Source organism: Monomorium pharaonis, chromosome 5 (genome assembly GCF_013373865.1).
Source record: "Monomorium pharaonis isolate MP-MQ-018 chromosome 5, ASM1337386v2, whole genome shotgun sequence".
NCBI lineage: Eukaryota > Metazoa > Arthropoda > Insecta > Hymenoptera > Formicidae > Monomorium > Monomorium pharaonis.
Window position 1 is genome coordinate 22,915,699 of NC_050471.1, and position 27,266 is coordinate 22,942,964.

Genomic DNA, 27,266 nt, shown 5'->3' on the forward strand with positions numbered 1-27,266 from the left:
TTGCGTCTATGCCATTTTTAAATAAAATAAATTTGAATAAAACTACACATAAGATTACTTTAATACTTCTAAAATATGGAAATGCTCTCCTTTTTCCTTGATAGTAAATTGTATAACTGTAAAATAAATATGATACGAAGCTTTTTGCCTATTATGAGCATATCTTAACTTACAACACCAGGATATAGTGAATAAACATGGCATGGACACAAAATTAGATTGTAAATGTATCATTTCTTGCCTATAACGTCACAAAAAATTCTGTATGGTTGCAATAAAAGGCCAGGAACCTTAAGGTGGGTACAGACTACTACAAACGCGAACGAGACAAGCTGAGGCCGCACCTAATGCCTCGGATTGCAAAACTAAAGTCTCCGTGCGAGACAAGACGAGGCAACTATTCGACGTTTGACAAGCATGAATTGTCTTCAATGGACGAACAGCGCTTAGCTCGATCTGAAGTCATGCGGTGAATAATCTAATCTGCCACGCCTTGGACCAACGTCCACACTTGAATGCTCATTCGGCCTCGGCTTGCCTCATTCCCATTTGTGCTCAAGTCTGTACCCGCCTTAAGAATGTTTTCTTAACTGCCTTATATGATCGGGCTATCAATTTATTATTTAGAGTTGAAATTTGGAGAGTACATGTATTATCATATTGGTATTTACTATAATAACAATAATAATAATAATACCATAATAATATAAGAAATATATTACATAATTTATAAAACATTTGAATATACATTAAAGCGCGTGTCATTACTCTCTAAGTCGTGCCAATCTCTGCGTTAGTTCATCCTGTTCTTGGCTCACCGCTGTCGAAGTACCAATGCTGCCCAACTGACCCGAAGGAAGTTCCATGTTCAATTCCAAACTATAAAATGTTATTTAATTTTAAAATAGTGATTTAAAAATATTTTTCACTATAGCTTTAAATAACAAAGTCTTTATTTTATTTGAAATAATTTTGAAATAATCATTATATATAATAATTTTTCCTTGCGTTACACACATAAGACAAGAGTTCTCTGCTTAAAGAAATTCTTCAGCTTAAAAAAAGTAGATGAGAATCGCGTAATTTTTCATTAATATGTATCTTTTTTTAAAAGATTACATTACAGATGTAAAATTATCCTTAGATTCAATGTAAGAACTACTTATGATAAAATTATGATAAGATAATAATTTGTGTTTAAATGAATAATTCAGTAAAATTTATTATTTTTATATTTTAATATACAAACAGGTCACTACGTTTTTCGTACTAATGCATAAGACATTATTCTATATTCTCAAATCAAATATACTATCTACTATGTAATTGATAAAATCAATTTTCCATAAACTCTTTGTATGATAAGAATTCGCGACTATTACTGAATGATAATTTCGTCTTTGATGAATCACACAATAAATTAAAAAACGATACGGACCGAATTTTCAATATTTTTACGTAATTCTTAATTTCTATTGATATTTAAAAATTTAACTTTTTATTTAAAAAATATATAATAATTTTTTAAATAAAAAGTTTATTTTGTTACGGAAAGTTTATTTTGTTTTCCTTATACAATTATAAATTTAAGTGTTTTCTGTTCCTTATATTAAAAATGTTAAATCATATCACCGCTATTTAATCGCTATAAAACATCAAGATAATTTCAAAAAATGTGTAAACTTGTAATATGGTATAAAATATAAATAAAATATAAATTAAGATTGCACCTTTTTAAGTTTTATTATTGAGGACCTAGTTTCCTCTTACATGCTGTATGAAGTATATGAATGTATATGTATAATTAAATTTTAACCCATTAAAGTTCATGGCTAAATCAGCCATAAGTTAGCAAAAAAATAAACTATTTGAAATAGGACCGGAGCATAAAAAACAATTATTGACATAAAATACTTTGCAAAAATCAATTTTGCGAATTGTTATAAACAAATTATTAAAAATTGAAAGGGAAGTAAAGAATGGTTTAATAAGAAGAGTAAAGGGAAAAAAATAGAGTTAGAAAGAGGATAAAACTAAAAAATAAAAAAGGATGTTTTAATGAAAAAAAAAACAGAAAGATAAGGGAAAGACAAATAATCAAAGCTATAGGAAAGATAGGAGATTATTATTTGGGAATATCAGTAAACAAGGACAAGCGAGATTAGTAATTCCGGATATCATCGGATTTCATCAAATTGGAAAAGCTTATTTTAATTGATCATAAACTTTCATTGTTTTCTATTTATATTATCACTTTTAAAATACTAACTATATAAAAGGCCAGTTTTTCCGTGATAAAATATCAATTTTTACCACTGGCATGGTCTTCCAAAAGATGTAAAATTTGGCATCCCTAATAAAAACAAATTCTTACCCAGCTTCATCAGCAACTTGCTGCATTAAAGCATCCACATCGTTCTGAGGTACATTAGTAGTTGTAGTTTGCGACATGGCATTCTCCATATATGAGCTTTGCACATCCAGGTCCTCGAATTGGCTTTCAAATTTGTCCATAAGTCCGGAGATCTTCTCCAGATTCATCGACTTCATAGCGGCGTCCATGGCTTTAACGACACCAGCCATGGACTGAGTGACTTTACGAGTTGTCAATGCGGTCTGTACTCTACTAGCCACTGCATCCACTCTAGCGCTCATTCTGAGATAATTCAAGGCCTGATTCTTCTGTCGAATCGCATTTTCCGCATGAATGCGAGCACCTTCCATGTTACCTTTCTGTATTGCTTTTTTAATCTTCGTTTTCTCTATCTTCTCCTCCTTCTCGCATTTCTTGGAGTTTCTTTCCAATTCCTTCACAGCAAACTTCAAATTGAATAAATTCTCTGCATTTTACTATTAAGAAAAATGGTTTTCCTAATTCTTTGTATGAAGTTTTAGTTTGTTTATAAATTGAGAAAAGTTATAAGCTAATATTCATAGATCCGATATTGTCTTATATTCAAGATCGTCTTGAGACATTTTGTTGATAAATAAATATATAAATATGCTGTACAATTTTTACAAGAATCACAGGTCTTCTATATAGATCTCGAGGTGCTAAATCTGTTGCCCGTTTTGCTCCAACGCGTCAGGTTTATTGTAAATCACAAAAATATGTGATTTATACATTAATCCAATAATGACTATGGTTAGACTAACGGGAGGATCGGAAAAGTAATTAATAGAACCTTCACTTTAGATCAAAAGAACATTTTAGACGTAAAAAAAATTTTTTGTTTATAACAAAATTTGTTTAAACAAATTATAAAAAACGACTTTTTTTAAAAAACTAATACCGCCATTTGATTGTACGGCAAAAATTACATGAAAATGATGCATTACATTGTCAAAAATGTTTTTTTATTTTGCTGTAGTAATGTTATAAACAATTTATCTGCCTGTACCAGTTACTGCCCACGGATAAATCAGAGCGAGAAAAGTATTAGAAGCTTTACTTTGAGTCAAAAAAACATTTTAAGCGATAAAAAAATTTTTTTTAATTTGTTTAGAACAAAATTTGTGTAAACAAATTACAAAAACCGACTTTTTAAGAAAAATAGCGCCATTTGATTGTACGGAAAAAATTACATGAAAATGATGTATTACGTTGCCAAAAATGTTTTTTTATTTTGCTATAGTAAGGGGGATTTTAAAATTCCAAGTATTAGTCCACCAAGTATTAGTTTGATAGAGCCATTGTGTCCCCAGGAGCTAAAGAGCAAGTGTCAAAATTCTTCGCTCGAGTATTTTTCATCCAGTTCGTACGGAACGTCACAAAATTGCTGCATTAGGTAAAGCCAAATTTTCATAAATATGATTTTAACTGTTTCTTTCGTAAAGTTTAATGCAAAATATCATCATTTAGTGCAAAATAAGTAAATATAAAGTGTTATTTATTACTTTAGTGGTAACTATTACTTTAATATTATTACTATTTGTTTTGTAATTAATGAAAATTGATAATAATAAATTATTAAAGTATTTTTAATTATTTATTTATATTAAAAAATGTAAGTATTTCACATTACGCCTTATTTTAACATCGGAAAATATCGGAAAATATCGCATTTTCATATCGCCAAATATAGTTATTCAGATATATATTCAGAACAAGATAACAAATCTGACCATATAGATTCTTAAAGTTCACTTTTTATTGACCTCGCTTTCCATTGACCACCGATTATTTTATCTTTTTTTGTAATAAATAAAGACGTTTAAAAATAAACAAATTTTTCCAAAAATGTTTTGTTCCTTCTCATTCTTTTCAAAAAATTTTTTCTTTTAATATTTTTCGACTTTTTCACCATGATCATTATAATTCTGAGTCTTCTGTCGATTAAAAAAAAAATACGTTGAAATTAATTGAAATTATTCAGAGATATGAGCCGACAAAGTTTGTGGATTACGCTAACCCAAGTTCGTACTAATCGTAACTTTTTTATAGTCGTATCTTGAAGATTAATTCAGGAGTTTTGAGCAGGCCTAGCGAAATAAGCATGTAAAATTTGCCCCTGTAGATTCAAATTCATGCCACAAGTTCACATCATTGTGATATAAAATTTCCCTAAATAATAACTTAATATTTCCATTCTTTTTTGGAGATATGGAGAATCCCTTTTGTCAAAATTTTTTTAATTTTTGGGGAAAATTTTCTCATTGATGTTCATAACATATATATATATTTTCTTTTTTTCACCAAAATTGACCGGTTTTCGAAAAAATTGACTTTTTGAATTCATCTTTCCCCCTCCACATCTCCTAAAATAATAAAGATATCAAGATATTATTTAGGGAAATTTCGTATCACATTGACGTGAACTTATGGTATGAATTTGAACCCGATAACTGTAAGGGCAGATTTTACATGCTTATTCCGCTAGGCCCTTTAAAAGAATCACATAATTTTAAATCCTAAATAATTTTCAGAGTTTTTGATCTTTAAAATTTGCTGTTTATGCTGCCGTATTAGAAAAATTGAACAAAACAGTTTTTTTGCAATATGTATTTTTTGATTGGTCTTATAACAAAAATAGTTATCATCAATATTATAAGAGAAGAAATTTTCTAGAACATTTTTCTGTAACTTTTTTTTGTGTAGGTTGTATAGTTTTTAATCTCCCTACAGCGGTATAAAACGGTCAATATTCCGCAAATTTTGGCAAATATTTGTTTTTGTCTAAATTAAAAAAAAATTTTTTAATATCAATTAATAATTGTTTAGTGACATTGTTAACTGTCAACTATCCATGAATTAACTAACTCATTTCTACACCATAAGATAGTTATCCGCATTTTTTTTCTAGTATAATAATCCAGTACACCTAACATTTTCAAAACACTTTATTATAAAAAGTAAAAAACAAATAGGCTCAAAATTAAGCGAATTAAATTAAACAAAAGCAATAATACCGCCTAGTAAGAAATAACTCATTGAAATCAATATCTTTTACATTGAAAAAACAGCAATTCAACATCGATTCGATGTCTTTCCGATCATCATTTCTCACTAGGCAATTTCGAAAATTTATTATAAAAAATATAAACATAATAATTTATTAACTTTTGATTAATTAAAAATCAAAACTTCTGATATACGCTTGGTATATTTTGTAAAAAGCAATTATTGATATTTTTTAATATTTGTAATGAGTAGAAAACGTTTGCCAAAATTTGTGAAATATTGTTCACTTTATGCCACTGTGTAAGTCAAAAACTATTCAACCTACAAAAAAAATTACAGACAAGTTCTAAAAAATTTCTAAAAATTTCTATAATATTGATAATTTTATTATAGAATCAACCAAAAGGAAGATATTGCGAAACAACTATTTTGCTGAATTTTTCCAATATAGTGATGCGAGCGGCGAAGCTAAAAAATTAAAAGGAAATTATTTAAAATCCAAAATTACCCGATCTTTTTAAATTGTAAAACTTCTGAATTTAATGTAAGCAAAAACTACTTATTTACTGGATTAAATGTAGAAAAAGTAAAAATTATGAATCAATTATCTTTAAAATATAATGGTAATATATTTTTAAAAACCTAATTTAAATATATTATTATTAAATATTATATTAACATAATATAATATGCCATAAGTACTATAAAATAGCAACGTTTTTTTATACCACTTTTTAATAAATGTCATAGAAAAAATATAATCTTTACAATGAAATAAACATGACTTGTTTCCTTATCTTTTTATGTACTTTTCCATGAAAAATTTGGAAAGTTAAACCTCTACAATCTCTCTACATGTATATACCTTAATATTTTTTACTTAATATAATACCTTTTAAGATTATTTTTAAAATAATCAGATTTAAAAATGTCAGTTATATATAATATCTATAGCTAAAAGTTATCATAATTTAAAAAACTACAGGCTTCTTAGGTTCATTCTTCTTTTCTATCAATTAATAATGAAAATGTTGGCTATGATTATCCAAATTTTAATTCTGAAATCAGCTGCAAAAAAGAAAATTAATAATTCGTCTTATAATAGTTATGCAGTAAATAATATTTTGCAATTTTAGATAAATAATTTTTAAACAAGTAAATCCAAATGAACTTTTACATAAACTGAAATTTTATTATTATTATTAATGTATATTAAAAAATTGATTTAATTTGTGATGCTCATCTCAAATTTACAAATAGATTTAATACAAAATGTATAATTTTACATAATCAAAATAAAAAAATAAAAATATTAAATAACTGTTTAAGTCAATAAGAGAATTGTGTTAAAATTATATATATATATATATATATATATATATATATATATATATACTCAAATGTAATAATAAAGCAACTTATGAAATTACATATTTTTTGTAATGACTTATTTGAAATGACATATTCATCTTTACGACCATCTTGAATATAAGATCAAACTGAACACTATCCATAATCTGATTTATTCAAGCACATTGATTTTCAGCAACAGAACACAGGCACTGCGTAACACAATGTTGACTTGTATCTGAAATACTACTTAGTTTTTTAAATGTAGTTTATTTTAACATTGCATATCATCAATTCTACCATTTTTCTGTAATCTAATTGATATCTACAGACCTCAATAAAACACAGAAGTTAGTAAAAATATCATTTGATAGTCAATATTATATACATTTATAAGTGACAAATAAAGTTATAATAATGCCCTAAGTAATGTAATTTTACATTCTATGTGATGAATAACTCAAAATAACAATATAATTGAATACATTTTAGCTGTTTATCTATATGATAACCTACTAAACCATCAAGCAAGGTATTACTCATTGCTTTAGAATAGTATAAGCATTTAAAAAATTTGCTTTATTCAACTAAATAAAGTACCCCACTTTATTCCACAAAATAAAAAAATAAGCAAATAAGAGAAATATCAGAGTATAAGTCTAGAAAGCTCAATCAGAAGAACAGTCGTCTAGCAAGTAAAAAGTCTCAGATTTGATTGGTAATTAAGTCTCTACACCCCAATATTTATCTTGCCAAAAAGTATATTAAGCACATTTCTAACAATATAGATTTTTTAATCTTGGTTTAACTTATTCTTTCTTTTCTTAATTTTTAATTAAAACTAGAATTAAATGACAAGTTAAACTGAGATTAAAGTTAATCTACATTGGTAGAGATGGGTCTTAGTGGCAGCCTTCCCAAAAGTACACCCTTACAATATTTTTGGGCACAAGATTGTGTATTAGGCTGCATTCCCTTTGGTGTTTACAGCACTTGTAACCATTATTTGTCCTTATTTAATATTTAATGAACAGCAGAAATGAAATAATGCTCAGTGTTGTAAGCACCAAAGAAAACACAACCTTAATGTCATTGCATGGTTTCGTTATAGTATCACTTGTATACAGTGTTGAAAAATACACATTAACTGTTACAAATATAAAGATATTCTAAAAAATTAAATTTAACAAGCATCTATTAAAAATGCTTCAACATATATCGCTTCGAATTTAATTTTATAAGAAAACGTACTCTTAAAACAAGGAGATATAAGTGTATAATTAGACATTTAAAGGATACTTTCCATCTGAGAGACGGACATGGCTGACTGTTCGGCCCCCGTTGTGATGACAGTGGAATTCTAACCTCGATATTAAAAGAATCTCAAGTTTAACAGTTTTTTGTCAATAATAAATAACGTGACAATTTCAATAAATTTGTTATAAACAAGTTATGTGATATTTATAATAATATCCGTCACATCAACTTTACGAAAAGCAAAAAAATGCTACCTCTTAACCGACATGACGGATTTGATCATCACTCGATACGTCATCCGAAACACAGTATAGTGAGTATAGAAGAGAACAGTAGGTTCACTCTGATAAAATCGTGCTAATAATGATCGTCCCTTGCGCATGACTTGGGCGCACACGATATGCGCAACCAACAATATGGCGACAAAATATAGGTTTGTTCTTGGTAGCTGTACTGCTAAACCGGTGCAATAAGTTAAAATGAGAAAAAATATATGTGTCTTAGGCCGGTATTCATAGTCGGGTCTTATATTTAAGATCATCTTAAGTACTGTTTTAAGATGCCATCAACCAATCACAGAGCCGTATTAGCATCTTAAGACATTGCTTGAGACGATCTTGAAATAAGATTTGACTATGAATACCGGCCTTATTCTAATGGCGTTTTCGACCCGTGGTGGGTTAACCCGGTTCGGTTTCTTTTCCTCTAGAACTGGCCAATCACAGTTATTCCCTTCTTCAGAAGAATGACTGTGATTGGTCTTATGACGTCATTAATCGCTCCTGGGGCGATTAACCCAGCCCGGTCGAAAACGCTATAAGGGCCTAAACACAATGCCAGGCAACAGGCAATAGGAATAGAAATAATGAAAGAGAGAAAGAAAGAAAGGATCTTCTTCTCTCTTTTTCTCTTTCTTTATTTCCTGTTCCTATTGCCTGTTGCCTGGCATTGTGTTTAGGCCTTAACTTATTGCATCAGTGCATCAGTGCAGCGACTATAACCAATGCTCTAGTTTACACCGAGCACTTGGTACGCGTATCAAATAGTAAATAACTAGTGAATGTGTTTAATCATTGCCTTAGTTTACACCGAGCACTTGGTACGCGTATCAAGTAGTGAATTTAAGCTGATCAGCCAATGATTAAACACATTCACTAGTTATTTACTATTTGATACGCGTACCAAGTGCTCGGTGTAAACTAGAGCATAGAATGTGAAAAGAATAAACGAATATAATTGGTTAATTTCTTAGGGCTTAAGGTTTACTACACCTATTGTAGATCTGGGGGTCTATTACGGTTCTTAGGTAAGTTCGCTCACTTTTCACATTTCCAGCACTCTCTCCACTGATTGGTGTATACTTTTAGAACTAACAATATATACCAATCACTGTAGCTCACTTTTCACATTTTCACAGTGAGTGATCTCATCTAAGGGCCGATTTCACCAACTCCGGTTACCTTAACCGGCTGGTTATTCCATTGGAATTGACCAATCGCATTTGTTAATTTTGCTTAATGACAAATACGATTGGTCAATTCCAATGGAATAACCGGCCGGTTAAAGTAACCGGAGTTGGTGAAATCGGTCCTAAGAACTGTAATAGACCCCCTGGGCCTTACATCCACGTTTGGCGCTGATGCTAGTCAAATATCGGTCACAACACGAAAAAGGCCGCAGTGTTCCTCTCTGCGCATACTCACGCGTACCAAGTAGTAAATAACTAGTGAATGTGTTTAATCATTGGCTGATCAGCTTAAATTCACTATTTGATACGCGTACCAAGTGCTCGATGTAAACTAGAGCATTGTGTTCCTTACTATATATTTTTAACCCCAGGACGAGGACCGGCTGATTCGCTTGAGTGTATGATACACTGATACAGGTGTATCAGTATACAATATCGTCGCTTGTGCTTGCGCGCACAGCATGGAGGCATCCTGATTCTCCTGATGAGGAGCACGGAGCACAGAGTGACGACGTTAAGACACGCACAAAAGACGCGCACCGACAACGCACCGTTAGTGAACTTTGGAACTTCGCACTTTGATCCGTATCCGATACCTGACACGAGCACGGCTCTCCTCCTCGCACGCACTCTTTTTCTTGCCAGGGATGTTGAATTGAGGTAAGTTCTCGACAATCTTCAACGATCTCGTCTCACGATCATGTGAGCCACGAGAAAAATTCTTCGGATTCGATGGCACGTGGGTTGCGCGTCGTAAATTGGTCGTAGACTGTGACAAAGACCGCCTCGGTTTTTTTCCAGGATCACGCTTATTGTGCACACTTTACGAATTTAATTAATGAGAATTGTGAAGCATAGAGTGTACGTATACATGCCAAATACATCCTCCGTAAATCTCCGGTATGACAAAGCATAGAAACAACGTTGTGTTGTATGCAGTTTATTTTGTGTGTCTGAATATTCTGTACATGATAAAGAGTATATATGTATATCTAATTTTATTATTTCTACCACTGTCAAATTCTATATGTGCAATCTTTTATTATCTATTAGCTTTCTAGACATCTGCAGTTGTGTTTCTTACAGTGTCAGGTTTTTATTGGTTTCAGGTATAATTTTTATGTCTAGGATTCATTTGAAGAAGATTTATAATTAGTATAGCATATATAATATTGATACGATAACTGTTGCTTTTTTTGGATTTTTTAAATTAGCATTTATTAAGTTTGCGCTTAACATACACTTGTTACATAAATTACAATTATCTTGTATGGTAAAAACTATAATAGTTTAAAACTCTCTAAGACTTTAATGTATATACTTAAAGCTTGTAAATTTAAATAATTCTAAGGAAAATAAATTTAAATTTTAAGAGAAGCTTTGTAAAAGCTAACATAAATTGTTACAAAAAGTCTCATATAACTATACTCTGTTTTTATTAAAAACTATATGTAACAGCTTCATGTTTTTTTAGGTTTTAGCATAAACTTGTGATAAAATGTTTTTGTGTCTGTATAAAAATTTGTATGAGAAATCAAATTAGCATATTAAAATCTGCTGTATGTGTAATAATCCTCTATTTTTACATTTCCAAGAGTATACTTATTGTCTTATTGTATAATTTGCTCCTTTCCTCATGCCAAATTAATCTGGTTGATGAAGCAATTGACACTATAATAGTAAGCAATTGCCACTGTATATAACAGCATTCAACGATAAGAACATTGCATATAACAATGCTGCCATTATTTTTTTCCTTCTCAGGCAAGTTATTTGTATAAATACTTGTACACATAATGTCTCGCACACACATTATAAATATATATATTTTTTATTTTTGCATCTTCTTTTTATATAAGGACAATTGTACACACACACACAAAATATAATCAAATTACAGCTTTAAAAACAAATGTTATAAAAGGTTAAAATTTTAAGGATTTCTTTTGTATGAACAATTTACTCTTTCTTTAAATATTATATTTGTCAATTTGGTTCTGTTGCAGATAGAGAAACCAAAAATTTATATTTTTTATAAAGCATATAGTCTAGTACTATATTTGCTTATATCACCATGGGAGTATTCGCCTTTGTGAAGCAATGGTTGGTGATACACCTTTTGTTTGCCATCACATTTTTTACATCCGGCTTGATAATAAATTTCTTCCAATGCATCTTATACTTTGGACTGAGGCCCTTCTCTAAGTACCTCTACCGCAAGATCAACTATTATCTTTGCTACTCCTTTTATTGTCGTAAGTTTATCTTCATATTATATGGCTTCTGTTTTATATAGGATATGTTTATCATCAAAAAATCCAGAAAATCGAATTTGCAGGAATTTTGTTTTAATCCTTAAAAGTTAAATGGATTTTTCTGTGATTTTCTAAATTTATAATTTACTTTTGAAGTTTTATTTTAAATTCTACCTTTCTACTTCTGACAAATTTTTTTTTTATTATGTAAAATATTGATAATTGATAATTATTAGTAATAAATATGATATCCACAAGCATTTTATGAACATTTTCATATAACTCGCGAGTTTTTAAATATAAAAAAGTAACAATAGAGGACATCGTTCTAAATTGACACTAAGTTTGTTTGCGTTATATGCTCTAACATACTCCTATTTGCTCCAACGCACCAACTGATTAATGTGATCGGTTAACAAGCACATTGGGGCAAATAGGAGTATGTTGAAGCATGAGACCTAAACAAATTGTGTATTTAAACAAATTTTGTAAAATATACTCTGTCCAACAAAAGAACTACGTCGGAGCGCGTATAAATATGGCACAATAGACAGAGCGTAATGCCTTACTTGATACCGTACATATGACATGGTCGGCTGTTATTTTACTGTCAGATTTTTTTTTTTAGTTTAATATGTCAGATTTTCTATAGATATATGACACTTGTAACTTTAGGCCTACTCTCGTTAACTCTTCCACTGGTTTTACTATACTGATATGATAATCTAGATAGGTATATGTGTTGTATATACAGGGTGTCTTGCATAAGGTATGCAATACTTCATGGAAAGATAGACGGGATCAAGGTGAACATAAAAGTTTACTAAAGTTTTTGTATATTTCCAATGATAGCCGAGATATTAATTTTTCAAATTGTACAAATGAGAGCGCGCCGAGAAAAGCGTTAAGCCGCTCGAGCTGCCGCCGGCAGTCAATGCTTGACACAGTGGGCTGCGCTATAGCTCGAGCGCTTTCCTCGGCGCGCTCTCATTTGTACAATTTAAAAAATTAATATCTCGGCTATCATTGGAAATATCCAAAAATTATAGTGGACTTTTATTTTCACCTTGATTCCGTCTATCTTTCCATGAAGTATTTCATACCTTATGCGAGACACCCTGTATGTAGATGGGTCAATTGTAGGTGAGTGTATGTATTGTTTATGTGTATATAATTGTCCACATTGTGATGAGCTCAAGTCCGCGTAGGTTTGCTAAGCCTAAATAACGGTGCAGTATGATCATCCCTGCGCGTTGTCAGATCATTAAAAATTATAAGGTTGGGTTAAGTATTAGAGATGTATGAATCAAAAATTTTTGATGTCAAAGCGAATCTAATTGAATCGATGAATTTTTATTCGAATCGAAACAAATTGAATCAAGTTAAATCGAATTAAATCATGAAAATATTGTTTACAATCTTATTTTAATTATTATGTTTTGTATAAAAGATAAGAACATACAATGAAAAAGCAAATGGTATTGCAAGAAGGTCAATGATCGAGCTAATATAAGGTGGAGATACAAAATTTAATCTTTATTATTACGCACGTAAATGACAAAATAGGTGTAAAATTAATATATTAAAAAATTATTGAAAGCGGCGAAACGTTTCGACTTTACTTAGTCCTTTTCAATCGCATAGGGTATAATAAAATTAAACAATAAAACGTAAATACAGACAAAAGAACGAAAGAACAGATCTGCAAAAAGCGCACGGGTAACATCAATTAAAAAAGATAAATAACGCAATAAGAAGTATTTTAAAATTGTAAAATGACATATAAATTGGAAGTCAAATACAATGGTATGTTAATTTATAAAATAAGTTAAGTCCGATTGTAGAAAGATCAAATCTATCGTTAGGTTCATAAACCTTGAGTCTGAAGTAACGTTCCTTGTGTAAACAATAACGTGTGAGGAGTTCGATGCTAAGTAGAAACGGGGCGTCAAGTAAATTAGAATTGTTGAAAAAACTATAGGATTAAAAACAAAAAGCGATGTGTCAACAAGGAATTAATAATTGAGAGTTGAAAATTGTTATATGAAAACCACTTACATGTATGAGATTCTAGGATGCTTTTAGAAACGAAATTATTCTTTGTTCTTAAGCAAAGAAAATATGTAAAATAGATCCGATAGTGTTAATCAGAGACTTGTAAAAGCGCAACTTGTGGAAGTTCAACAAAACTGTTCAACAAAAAGAGAGAAAGAAAAATAAAATAAATAAATAACTAAACAAGTAAAATAAGATAAAAAGGTAATAAAATTGAATGAGTGGTTAGTTAAATAAAAATAAAAAGGAAGAAATATATATACAATGTTGATAATAATATAAAAAATGGAAAGAAACTTTTGTAAGAGACTTACGTGTGCTTTAGTTAATTGGTAAAAAGAATAGAAAGCCCCAAATTTTGAAAAATTGTATCGTCAATTATATAATGCGTGTACAGGGAACGACAGTCAAAAGGAGAGTGAACTCTTGACACCGAATAAGGTGTGTGTATATGTTATATGTTTATATTAGCAAGACAATGGATTAAGCAAGAATAGGAATTATCAAGAGACTCAGTGTCATTTTGCAAGTTTATACCGTTTTTTTGTTCTTTTATATGAATTATTTTCGAGATTAATCTCTTATAGTAATTGGGTTCATGATCCAGAATCTTTGTATTTTTCCAGTCAAATGTGTGACGTGTATCGATTATATGTTTGGTAATCACTGAGTGTCGCGATGATTCAGACTTGAAATTGTTGGTATGTTCTTTAATTCTAGTGTTTAGTTTTCTTTTTGTTTGTCCGACGTATGACGTATCGCATTCACAGCAAGATATTTTGTATACAATATTGTTTTTTAGATTGTGATCTGTTTTAGCCTTCTGTACTTTAATCCATGTGTCTAATTTGTTAACGCATCTATAGCCAACAGTAAAAAGATTTTTGTTCGTCAGCAATTTCTGAGATATTTTTTAGGGCAATACGAAAAATTTTTTGTTTTTATTTGAGCTCTTATCATCCAATTTCACATCGTTACCGTTGTTTATAGAATAATTCTTTTTTGTTTTTTTGTTGTCCTAACAAAAAATTTATTGTCCTAGTATTATAAAAATATTCTAAAAACATGAGGCACGTGTGTTTGAAATGTTATTAAACGTTATAACATAATTTTATAAATATTCTTAAAATGGTAAATGTCTATAATAGTTACTGGAGCGAAAAATCAATTTTTTTATAAGTACCAATTAACAAAACTATCATAAAAATAAAATGTAGAAATGCTTTTAGAGATGGGCAAGTCTTTCTTAAGAAGTTACAAGTAACAAAATTACATAATTAAATATATGGTAATTATTTACATTAGCGATTTCTGACCGATTTTGATTACCTTCAAATATGTTGTCAGGGTCATTATTCTGAACAACTTTTCCAAATACATCTTACCGCCGTTCGATTTTAGTTTTTGAGTTATATATAAAAGTTATTAACAAAAAAATTTAATAAATATGATACGACACTTCTTCGCTGTGGCCACACATGCACGCACGCACGCACGGGGAGGGGTGCAAGAGGAGCCTTTGCCCCCTCTCCACACTTACCCTGCCGGTAGGGGTGTCCTGGGCAGAAGTGTGCAAAGGTACGGTGCGTACTTTGTTGAGAAGTAACTATGTCAAGAAGTTAGGCAATACCAAATGCGACTATGGCGGGTTTGTTGAGAAACCGTGCTTGTTGAGAAACGTAAATTTAATTTTTTTCTTACATTGTAATAATGTTATTTTAACATTCTCACAATGTTATTTTAATGTTTTCGCAATGTTAAAAAAATGTAAAGGTAATATTATATACACAGTAAAAAATGTTATTAAATTTATTAAATTATTAAATTTAACACAGTTCACCCAAGTCATCTACTCAAATCTTTGTGTTAATTTAACATATTAAGCATATGTTAAATAACAACATAAATATTGTTATATTTTAACAAAAATAAATGTAAATTTTATAATTTGACATAATTTTTATGTAACAATTTAATGAAAAAATTATATCAAAGTAACACATGTAACATGTTACTTTTACATTATAATAATGTTAATGTAACATATATAACGTGTTACAATAACATTATGTGTGTTATTTTAACATTATTATATTATTACTTTGACACATTTGTTAAAAAAACACGACGTTTTTTACTTAGCACAACAACCTGAATCTAATTGAGTTTGGTGCGCAATTTTGCTTCTGAGTGATGTGTCAAATATTCCGGTATAAATATTTATGACTAGCATTAGCGAGTAACACGAGCCATAAAATGGTGTGATAGGAATTACTTCTCTGCGAACTCGACGAAAACTTGTCTGCTTCGGCATAGTTTTTTCGTTGGACAGAGTATAGATTTATGTATTGTAGATAGATTAGTTTACTATTTAGCTCATATAATTTATTTGAGCATTTTCTTAATTTTGATATTCACAACTTAAGCGTTTTTGTGCAATTAATGAAAAAAAGAATAAAAATTTATTTCAAAGCTTCAATAAAAAATTCTCTAATTTTATTTTAGGACATAATTTTTAAGAAATTTGAGAATTTTTACAGAATTTTTTCATAAAATTGCAGTAAACACTCTGTTATATATTTTTTTAAAACTTACATTTTCAACTTTTACTTTCACCAGAATTGGTATTTATGGCAGAATGGTGGGCAGGATCCGACCTAGTACTGTATATAGATAAGGAGGACTTTGATAAATATTTCGGTAATGAACATGGCTACCTTCTGATGAATCACAGTTACGAAACCGATTGGTTGATCGGCTTTCTGCTATGCGAACGCGTAAGATTACTAGGTGTACGTATATGTAAAAAAAATCTCTAGATCTGAATCTCTAGATACATATATAATCACGGAGTAAGAATAGAGGAGGACGATCTTCATAGCGTGCAAATAGCAAAAGTGACCTTGTTTTTAGATCCCTAATTGGGAGGGAATGCGCTGAAAGGAATGGATTCTTATCCTTGGTCGCCATTTGTAAAGAGAGAGAGGGAGAGATAATGTCATCTTTCTGAAAACTGCAACTCACAGATGTGATTTATTTTGCTAAAAGTATTAACACCTCTTGCAGCAATTTTACTGTCAATTATGTTTTCTGCTGAATGCAACCAGTGTCGTAGTATTAATAATACAGTATCGTCATTGTACGTGTTCCGATTTGATTATAAAGTCAAACTGAAAAAGCATTAAAGAGAAGTCTCTTATTGCGTGCATCGTATTATCCCGATCAATCCGGCTGTCAGTTTGTTTACCTGTGTTTATAATATTTTAAAATGGCATGTTGGATACGTGGATGTGCCACAAAAGATGGAAAAAAATCATCCTTTCAAAAAGAAAAGCCTTTTTACGGCTTGCACGGAAAAAATGTTAAATAATTGGCGTGATAGTAGAATTGCTGTAAGAGGTAAAATACTTTTAGTAAAACAAGTCGCATCTGTGAGTTGCATTTTCAAAAAGCTAACATTCTTTCTCTTGCGCGCTTTCTCTTTCTCCCTCTCTCGCTTTCTCTCTCCCTCTCTCTCTTTACAAATGGTGACCATGGAATCCATTCCTTTCAGCGGACATCCTTCCAATTAGGGGTCTAAAAACGGGACCACTTTTGTTTCACGGAGATCGCCTCCTCTTCTCTTACCCCGTGTATATGATATACACTACTGACTAAAAGTTTATATAGAAATGCTTGAGATTTTTTCGCATTTTATGAAAAGTATATTCAAAAAACATAAATGTTGGTTAACTTATTAACGTCCAAACGAACGCTTTTTTAACACAATTTTCAGTGATTTTATTTGCAGTGTTCAAGGTCTAAAAAATTAAAAAGTACCCATTTTTTTACGTAAAATTTTACGTTCTTTCAGAACCCATTATCAGAGTTTGTGTAAAATAAAGTCTTAAAAAATTATGGTGACTTTTAAGTCAAAAAATGCAAGAAAATTGAAAAACATTTTTTAAAATATTTTTTTACATTAAAATAATATGAAACTCCAACTTTTTCCGCAACTATTCTTAGGTTACAACTAGATAATCTTCTACGAACTCTCCAATTTTTATTTATGACATTTTCTGTGATCTTTCTACTCGTTAAACAATAACAGCTGATGAATAAAAGTTCTGAGTTTTTTTACTTAATTTTTAATAAAATAATTAGTTTTTCTTATGATATCTGTTTATTAATTTTGTCATTTTTACTTAATGAGTAGCGAGAAGAGTATTTTCAAATAAAAATTTACAACATAATGAGAAAAATGTAGAAAAATCGACGATTTTTACATTTTTTTGGTCGTCATATTGAATTCACCATATTAAAAATTGTGTAAAAATTTGATCGAAAATGAACTGCGAATATCAATCCCATTATTTTCAGTGATAATAAACCGTTAGTTATTTGAAATTTACGAATTATTGGGGAAAAAATACAATTAATAAATTTTTGCAATTTACCCGCCATTTTTAGATAAAAATGACAATTCTGACAAATGTAAAAAATATACCCTTAAAGTGCAACTATTTTATGCACCGATAGTTGAGGAAAGAATTGGAGTTTTAAACTATTTTGATATAAACAAAAATTTTTTTCGATTGTTTTGAATCTTTTTTACTTAAAAGCCGCCATAACTTTTTTGGACTTTATTTTATACAAATTTTGATGATGGATTCTAAAAAAGCGTGAAATTTACATAGAAAATAAAACTTCAATTTTTTTTAGATTTTTAACGTTGCAAATAAAATCGCTGAAAATTATGTTAAAAATGTGTATATTTGGAATTTGCGTTAATTGATTAATTTGTGTGAAATTAATTATATAATTAATTTTTTGTTTTTTTAATTCTTTGCAAATTTAAAAAACATTTTATAAGAAATAACGTTTTACAAATTTTAAAGCTTAGAAAAAGGTTAAATATTTAAAATAATTTTTTGTAAAGTTTTGTCACACATACACAAACACACGCGCGCGCGCGCGTTTTATCAAGCTACAATGCTTTAAAGTAAAAAAAGTATACTAAACAATGTATCAATTTTTAATAATAATTTAAATACAAAGAGACGAAACTAAAAGACGTATTCAAAGCGTTGTTTTTTCGGTTTAAAATGCATTTTTGGAAAATTCTTTATAGTTTTTTTAAGTCAAGATTTAACTTCTGTAAGATGTGAGAAAATTATAAGTATTTCCGAATTTTTAGTACTGTATATATGGCTATATTTATTTTATTGAAGATACATTTTTCTTAGAATTGCAAAGCTTATGCTAAGAAATCGATACAATATATTCCTACACTGGGATGGGCATGGAAATTTGCTGAAAGTATTTTTCTCGAGAGAAGTTGGGAGAAAGATAAGGAGAAGATCAAAAGTCAAATCAAGGAGCTTGTCGAATATCCTGACACAATGTGGGTGAGTATGTTTTTCTTTTTTATCTAAACGAGTGTGTATTAGTTATCTGGAGTGAATAATTTGAAAATCTTTTGTAACATTTATTGTTAAAGGTAACTAGAGTTGGAAAAATGCTGTTTTTGGTAATAATTATCACCTTTTACGAAAATTATCTAACGAATTGACTTTTACCATTACTTAAATTTTCTCCTATATAATATCGATTGTTATGGAAAGTTTTCAGAAAGGTTTCATATTTTATATACAATAATTTTGAAAGAATTCTGCAAAATATTATATGAAATGTTACAATAGATGATTTCGAAACTCTATCACATGCGATAAATTTAATAACACCTAAGCAGAATAAAAAAGTCATTATGGCATTGAAATAACGTCAAAATGATCATTACAAATTATTTTTTGCTCAGTCATGATTTATTTTTATATTATTTTGACGTTGTTTTATTTTGATGTGGCTTGAGATAATAGAGCAATAAAACAATACAATTATATGTTAGAACAAAGACATAGATGGTCACTTAAGCATTATTAGATGGAAAATGGTAAAGCGTTAAGAGGGGAAATACCTTTAAGCGAGTGAAAATGAGTCAATTTTTATGAATTTTTTTAAAGAAAGTGGTATGTTTTATATTTTTGAAATTTTAGGTATTATTTATTGTTACTTTTAACTATTACAAGATTTTTTGTTTTTATGAAATATTTAAAAATTGCGGGGATATGGCAATGTTTATCAGGATCTGAAATGAAAGACGTAAAAATTTTTTGATTATTAACATTTTTACGGTGTGCGTGACCTAAAAATGTGAAAAAATTGAAAATTGAAGAAATCGCAGATTAATACAGCAGAGGCTAGAAGTTACGCCGTTTGATTATTCTCGCGTCACAACTTTCCCGACAAACAATGCCATATCTCCGCCATTCTTAAATATTTTATAGTAAAAAAAAAGTTGGATAGTTAAAAGTAACAATAAATAAGTTTCAAAAATAAAAGAAATCGTTCCTTTTAAAAAAAATTCATAGAAATTGATTCATTTTCATTCACCAAAAGGTATCTTTCGCCGTAATTATGTTTTTGAATTAACTTAATAATACTCGTAAGTTTTTTCATGCTTTGTTTTAATATTTAAAAAAACGAACGGAAGACATTTTATACAATTACATGTGTTTTAATTTAAGGACAGCAATGTATAATAATTATTAATGGATTAGATAAAATAGTTTATAGTTTTTAATTAGTAAAATATTAAATAGTAAGTAGGACAGTAATGTTATTGTACTTTTAATTGTACTTTTTTTCATAATAAAAAACAAGATAAAACGGTGGGCCGCATGGAGTCAGCGCTGTTATTTGTGCGCAAAAATAAATTAACATGACAAGTAGCTTTTATTAACTTCAATTGCAGCAGATGTTTTGGCTACACTTTGAGCCATCCTTATCACAGTAGACGTTTTGATTACACTTTTAGCCATCCTCAGTGCAAAAAAGTTTAACAATGACTGCGTTCCGATATTCACTGCCAGTACTGAAAATCTATAGTTTACGTCACATATACTGTAGATTTTCAGTACTGACAGTAAATATCGGAACGCAGTCAAAGTAGAACTTATATTCATAGCGATTCAGAGTCAAGTTTAACATAGCCGATTCCATGACCGGATGAAAGGACTTAGGATCCCAAATCATCTTCAGCGCAATTTCAGCGTATAACAACGTGGATTCGCTTTTTAGACATTACATTGTTTGGATTTGTCTTAGACGAAAACATTTTAGTTCCTCAATATTACGATAGATATTAATCGTTTAATTTGATTTTTGTATCAATTAATTACGTTGTTATACACGTTCTATTGTTTTACCGTGTACTGAATTTGCGCTAAAGATGATCTGAGATCCTGAGTCTCTTCATCCTACTATGGAAACTGGCTATGTTGATTAAACTTGATTCTGAATTGCTATAAATACAAGTTCTACATTGTCAAATTTTTTTGCACTGAGGATGGCTGAAAGTGTAACCGAAACGTTTACTGTGATTAAAGTTACTAAAAGTTACTTGTCATGTTAATTTATTTTTGCACATAAATAACAGCGCTAACTTCTTGCGGCCCGTCTTATCTTATTTTTTATTATTAGAAGTTACTGGAGTCGTTAATTACTATATATTTCTTGTACTTTTTTAAATTTAAGAAAGATTATTTTGAGTTTTTTAAAGGAAAGGTGAATATTTAAATATTTTATTAAGATTTTATATTTTTATTTTATGTAGTAAGATACAAATATATACAAGAATGTTACACAAATAAAGTATTGTGTCTTATATGTAGATATAAAATAACATATCTAACCCTGAAAATAAAACTAATTATAAAGACAATTATATAAACTTAATTGTAGCTGCTGCTCTATCCCGAGGGTACACGTTTCACATCGAAAAAATTAGAAGCCAGTCAGAAGTTTGCCATTGAAAAAGGTTTGCCAGTATTAAAATATCATTTAACACCACGCACAAAAGGCTTTACCGCTAGCATTCCGCACATAAGAGGCAAAGCAACAGCCATCTATGACATTCAGATAGCTTTTAAGCCATCTGATCCCGTGAAGCCAACCATGAAAAATCTCCTCTTAGGAAAACCGTTAGAGGGACATATGTATGCTAAAAGAATTTCTGTTGAAGAAGTGCCGGAGGGAGACGAAGCTGCTGCTGAATGGCTGCAGAAGCTTTACCAACAAAAGGTAGTGTTATTAAATTAATATTTCTCTTTGCATTAGACAACAATTTGTTACTATATATTTTTATAGAAATATAATTCTGTAACTGTACATAGGACGCGTTTCACTTAACGCTCGCAATGCTCTTTGAACAATTTTATTCAATTGTTTATCAAGTGTTAGACAAGTAACGCTTGAGAGCGTTGCGAATATTAAGGCTTCTGAATACTCGCTGCAATCATATTGAATGCGTGACATCCGAGACAAGAAATATTATGCTGATAAATTTTTGTGTGACATTTCTAAATAAAAAGATATTTCAACGAAATGATATTTCAGATCGCTTTAGTACACTTGTAAGATATGTTGAAAATTATGCTGTTTTTTGACAGTTAATAAACAATCGTGTCATACGAAATTATGTGATGAAATACGTAGTTTGACAGTTGTAGAAAGAAGCGGAAAATGTATTCTCCACATACTGTTTTGTTCACTAGTTCCTAGTTTTCAGTAAATTTAAAAACTTTTAAAACAAATATGTTACAGCACTAACAAAAATCAATTTTTTTTAATACAAATCAACAGAATTACTATAGAAATGAAATATAGAAATGCTTTTAGGGAGGGGCAAACCTTTAATAACAAGTTATAGAAATACCAAATTATACTGTCCTTTGAGTTTTGTTTACAAACACTTGTCATTGAACTACATTATGTATTAAACAATGTTTTTGCATTATTCAGTAAACTGTTAGCAAAGGAGACGAACGATATCTGCGCAAAGTAGCTATGTGAACCTGGAAATCAACTTTACAAAAATTGAAAATTAACATAATAATTTACAAAAATTGAAATAACACAACTCTTTTATACTTTGTTTGTACTTGTTTGTACTACCTTGTGTTTTGTTTGTATCTCAAAAGATAAACAAATATGAAATGGTTAAAAAAATAGCCAGAACCCCATTTTAAGATAATTTAATTTTATTTATGCCATTTGAAAGAGAATCATTTGTACCCGTTTGTACGTCCGTTAAAATTGTTTGTGGTAATTTTGACATTCTTAGAGATACCGAAAAATGGCCAAGGCCATTCGAAAGAGAATTGTTTGTACTCGTTTGTACCTCAAAGGGACCGAAAGTACAGGCATTTCAAAATTTGCTTAAGAGGAAATTTTGGCATTTTTAGAGATATCGAAAAACGGCCAAGGCCATTCGAAAGAGAATTGTTTGTACTCGTTTGTACCTCAAAAGGACCGGAAGTACAGGCATTTCAAAATTCGCTCAAGAAGTAAATTTTGACATTTTTTAAGATGTTGAAAAACGGCCAAGGCCATTCGAAAGAGAATCGTTTGTACCCGTTTGTACCACTTTTCATTTTGTTTGCACCTCAACCGGTTTGGAATTGCGCCATTTTTTAATTTTTTATTATAAGACAAAATGGCACTTCCGCCATTTTTGAGATATCAAAAAAACAGCAAAAGCCATTTAACACAGAATTGTTTGTATCTGTTTGTACCACTTTTCATTTTGTTTGTACCTCAACCGGTTCAGAATTGCGCTATTTTTTAATTTTTTAGTATATGGCAAAATGGCACTTTCGCCATTTTTTGAGATATCGAAAAACTGCAAACGCTATCGGTTCGGAATTGCGTTATTTTTTAATTTTTCAGTATACGGCAAAATGGTACTTCTGTCATATTTTGAAATATTGAAAAACGGCGAACGTCATTCGACGCAGAATCATTTGTATCCGTTTGTATCACTTTATTTCGTTTGTATCTCAATCGATTCGGAATTGCGCTATTTTTTAATTTTTCAGTATATGGCAAAATAGCACTTTCGCCATTTTTTGAGATATCGAAAAGCGGCAAACGCTATTTGAAAGAGAATTGTTTGTACCCGTTTGTATCTCCGTTAAAATCGTTTGTACCTCAAAGGGACCGAAAGTACTTTTCAAAATTCGCTTAAAAGGTAATTTTTGAAAAGCCTATACTTTCGGTCCCTTTGAGGTACAAACGATTTCAACGAAGATACAAACGAGTACAAATCATTCTCTTTCGAATGGCTTTGGCCGTTTTTTGATATCTCCAAAAATGCCAAAATTATCTCTTGAACGAATTTTGAAATGCCTGTACTTCCGGTTTCTTTGAGGTACAAACGGGTACAAACGATTCTCTTTCAAATGGCATAAATAAAATTAAATTATCTTAAAATGGGGTTCTGGTTATTTCTTAACCATTTTGTATTTGTTTATCCTTTGAGGTACAAACAAAATAAAAAGTGGTACAAACAAAGTATAAACGAGTTGTGTTGTTAATTTTCAATTTTTGTAAAGTCAGGTTCCAGGTTCACATAGGTGCACAAAGTGTCGTGTTACATCTTTACAAGCGTTTGATATTTTTTTCGAATGATATCTTATTTTGCGTGGAAAGTCGTATGTGCTGCAGAGAACGCTTTGGCGTGGGAGGAGCGGAGCCGCCCCTCCCCTTGCACTCTCTCCCCGTATTTTTTCCTAACTCAACCAATTTTAAGTCGCTATTTGGCCACAATTTCTATCTAACGCAACGTGGTCAATTATATTTTTATGGCCAAATAACGACTTATAATTGGTTGGGTTAGAGTTAGGAAAAAATATGGGAAAGGGATGCAAGGGGAGAAGCAAAGTCTGCGAGTTTTCTGAGAATATATTCTCTTTCAATCCAAAGCACAAATAATTTAATGCAAAGTATTTATGTATTTATGTAATTTTGTTACTTGTAATTTTTAGAAAGATCTCTAGAAAGACTTGCCCCTCCTTAAAAGCATTTTTGCATTCCATTTTATGGTTTTTGTTAAATGGTATTAAAAAAAATTAATTTTTCGCTGCAATAGCTATTATAGACATTTACTAATCTGTTTTTATGTTCTAATATAAAATTATACGCAGAAGAGGCAGTTATTAAATGTAACGCGACTAAAGAAATAACGCAACACTACTTCTAGCGCGGCAGCTATAACACGAGATTATCTTGTTTTGCCAATAATTGGGAATGGTAGAATGCATATATTGTTATTTATGGATTTGATTTTTAATGCTCTTTAATTTTTGTCCTTACAAATTTTCAAAATTTTGCAAAAAGGGTGAGGATAAATTATAAAATTTAAATTTTTTGAAAATTATAAATATACCATTATAAAAAGTATAAAATGCCATAAAATTTTTGTATAGAACATTTTTTTATAACAACAAACCAAACAAATATAAAGAGCTCGTTAATGCTAAGCAAAAATAATACGATAACAGGTCAATATATCGAGCTAAGACAAATCTTTCTAATACAATATAATTTATTAAATAAACATATATAATTATAACCGCGATTAAAAACCAGCTGTGTTAAAAAATGCTAAACTTTGAAACGTTTCGATTATACTTAGTCTTCTTCAGTCATAATAAATTACCAATATGTATGAACTTAAATATGAATGAAATAACGCAAATGAAAATATAATTAAACAGTTAAAAGATGATGTCTATTGAATATCCTTAAAACAACGCATATCTTATCAAAATGTGACATAACAAATAAATACGTGAACCAATAAATAATACAATTAAATGAATAATAAAATGGAAAATGATAAAATTTCTTTATAATTTATATTTTTAAAGATATTCGTAAAAAACGAAAAAATGCGTTATTTTCGAGGGGTAATTTCAACCCCTCGAGATCAAACATCGAGATACATAGCTAAAAAAATATGGGTCTAATATTTTTTGTTTTACAACATATCCAAAGCTCATTAAAATTGGTGACGGATACTTCCGACCGTTTCTTTGTAAGATCCGATGAAGACCGTTAGATTTACTTAATTTATTGATATGTGTAAACATATACCGATCGGAAGAATTAATTTACTGATATTGTTATATGTTAAAGTACTTTTATGTGTAAAAAGAGTACCAGAACCTGGGATTATTTTGTTTCAGTATTAGAATGAAAGTTTACAAATTTGTGATTTAAATTGAGCAGTACAGTATGCAAGAATGATCTTTGTTAAATAATTTAGTTCACTTTGACAGTATGAATACATAACAGTATAAATGTGGTAACGCTAGATGAAATCTTTACTTGATAGGACCGTATGGCGGAGAGCTTTTATAAGACTGGCGATTTCTTTGCCACGAGTGGAGTACCTAGAACAGGCTCGTTCAGACTAAAGAGAAGATACTATTCTCTTATTAACACTATTTTCTGGGCGATAGTTGTCCTTGTACCAATGCTATATTATCTCCTAAGGCTTCTCCTATCCGGCTCAATCTTCGGCATTACCATCGGGGTCGGGGTTATCTTCATATGTAAGTAGTATCCTCCATATTTACTTATTTAGATTATCATTATTTTCAACTATTAATTAGTTCTTAATTAATAGCAATCATTGCAATGTATTAAAATATATTTTAATTAAATTCCGAAGACAACAAATAATGAATTAAATTTGTCTTTAAGACTGATTTGCTTGTGGCTTTATTGCTTATATTTTTTTCCCATACAATGCTTTTAAGTTACAAAAGATATTTCAATTTATTTTAAATGTTATTATTCTCATGGAAATATATTACAGTTTATTTGCTGATGTACAAAACTCTCGGAATGTCGGAGATAAGCAAAGGTTCATCGTATGGCGCGGCGAATACGAAAAAGGACGAATAATTTTAAAGCAATTACTTTAAGAGATAATTTCTTTAAAAAATAGAAGTGTCAAAGTAAGAATCTGACTGGATTATTGTGATTTCGGGAAGAAAGAGAGTGAGGAAAAAAAACATTACAGAAAAAGAAACCAGATACGTATACATTTGATTTATATTCTTGAGTGATCCATTCAGTGCGCACGATCACGCATGCGACAGATTCTCTGTATGGATTAGATAACATACTCATACATACATATAAGAATATATATGTTATATATGTGTGTATATTATATATGTATAATATATTATATATATAATATATATTATATATGTGTGTGTGTATATATATATATATATATATAACGTTTACATCTCTTTTGTGTTAATATTTTTTTCTTATACAGCAACTGTTATTGTTAAATAAACGGTTTAGTCCTAATTATCCGTAGCAGTTATTTATACAAAATGTCTCAAATATTTCGTGTCTTTCCAATCCCAGCTTAGATGGACTGTATCAGATTGGTGTAATCAAAATATCAGATCTTAGCATTTATGAAAAAGGATAATTTGCATAACGTACCTTTAAATTATAAGTCAAGTACATGTATTATATTCTCTTACTTTGTAAGACATGGGATCTTACAGCTACATTGCAGTATCATTGTAATCTTATATATTATAATGCAATGTTTTATTATTAATAGAGC

The 27,266-nt window shown here is 29.9% G+C and overlaps 2 protein-coding genes and 1 long non-coding RNA gene across 6 annotated transcripts; 1 reads left to right on the forward strand and 2 right to left on the reverse strand.

Moving 5' to 3' along the window:
• Positions 1 to 591: 591 nt before the first annotated feature.
• Positions 592 to 8,338, reverse strand: LOC105834053 (charged multivesicular body protein 1b). Its single transcript, XM_012676253.3, has 3 exons — positions 8,051 to 8,338; positions 2,375 to 2,840; positions 592 to 879 (listed from the first exon to the last, which is right to left on the reverse strand). Exons 1-3 carry the CDS (start codon positions 8,070 to 8,072, stop codon positions 765 to 767), a joined length of 603 nt encoding a protein of 200 aa, XP_012531707.1. The 5' UTR covers positions 8,073 to 8,338; the 3' UTR covers positions 592 to 764.
• Positions 8,339 to 9,861: 1,523 nt separating this feature from the next.
• On the forward strand, positions 9,862 to 26,701 carry LOC105831321 (1-acyl-sn-glycerol-3-phosphate acyltransferase gamma). 4 transcript variants are annotated; one of them, XM_028193093.2, is made up of 8 exons: positions 9,862 to 10,136; positions 10,278 to 10,337; positions 11,483 to 11,731; positions 16,406 to 16,578; positions 19,012 to 19,173; positions 21,569 to 21,907; positions 26,004 to 26,223; positions 26,490 to 26,701. In XM_028193093.2, exons 3-8 carry the CDS (start codon positions 11,551 to 11,553, stop codon positions 26,576 to 26,578), a joined length of 1,164 nt encoding a protein of 387 aa, XP_028048894.1. In that variant the 5' UTR covers positions 9,862 to 10,136; positions 10,278 to 10,337; positions 11,483 to 11,550; the 3' UTR covers positions 26,579 to 26,701. The 4 variants fall into 4 exon arrangements, with proteins under 4 accessions (XP_028048894.1, XP_012526817.1, XP_028048896.1 ...); XM_012671363.3 differs by lacking the exon at positions 10,278 to 10,337; XM_028193095.2 differs by lacking the exon at positions 10,278 to 10,337 and having other exon boundaries at positions 9,865 to 10,136; positions 16,406 to 16,563.
• LOC118645700 lies at positions 11,924 to 15,748 on the reverse strand. The gene is made up of 2 exons (XR_004963382.1): positions 12,798 to 15,748; positions 11,924 to 12,490 (listed from the first exon to the last, which is right to left on the reverse strand). It is a non-coding gene; the product is annotated as an uncharacterized LOC118645700 (long non-coding RNA).
• Positions 26,702 to 27,266: the final 565 nt, after the last annotated feature.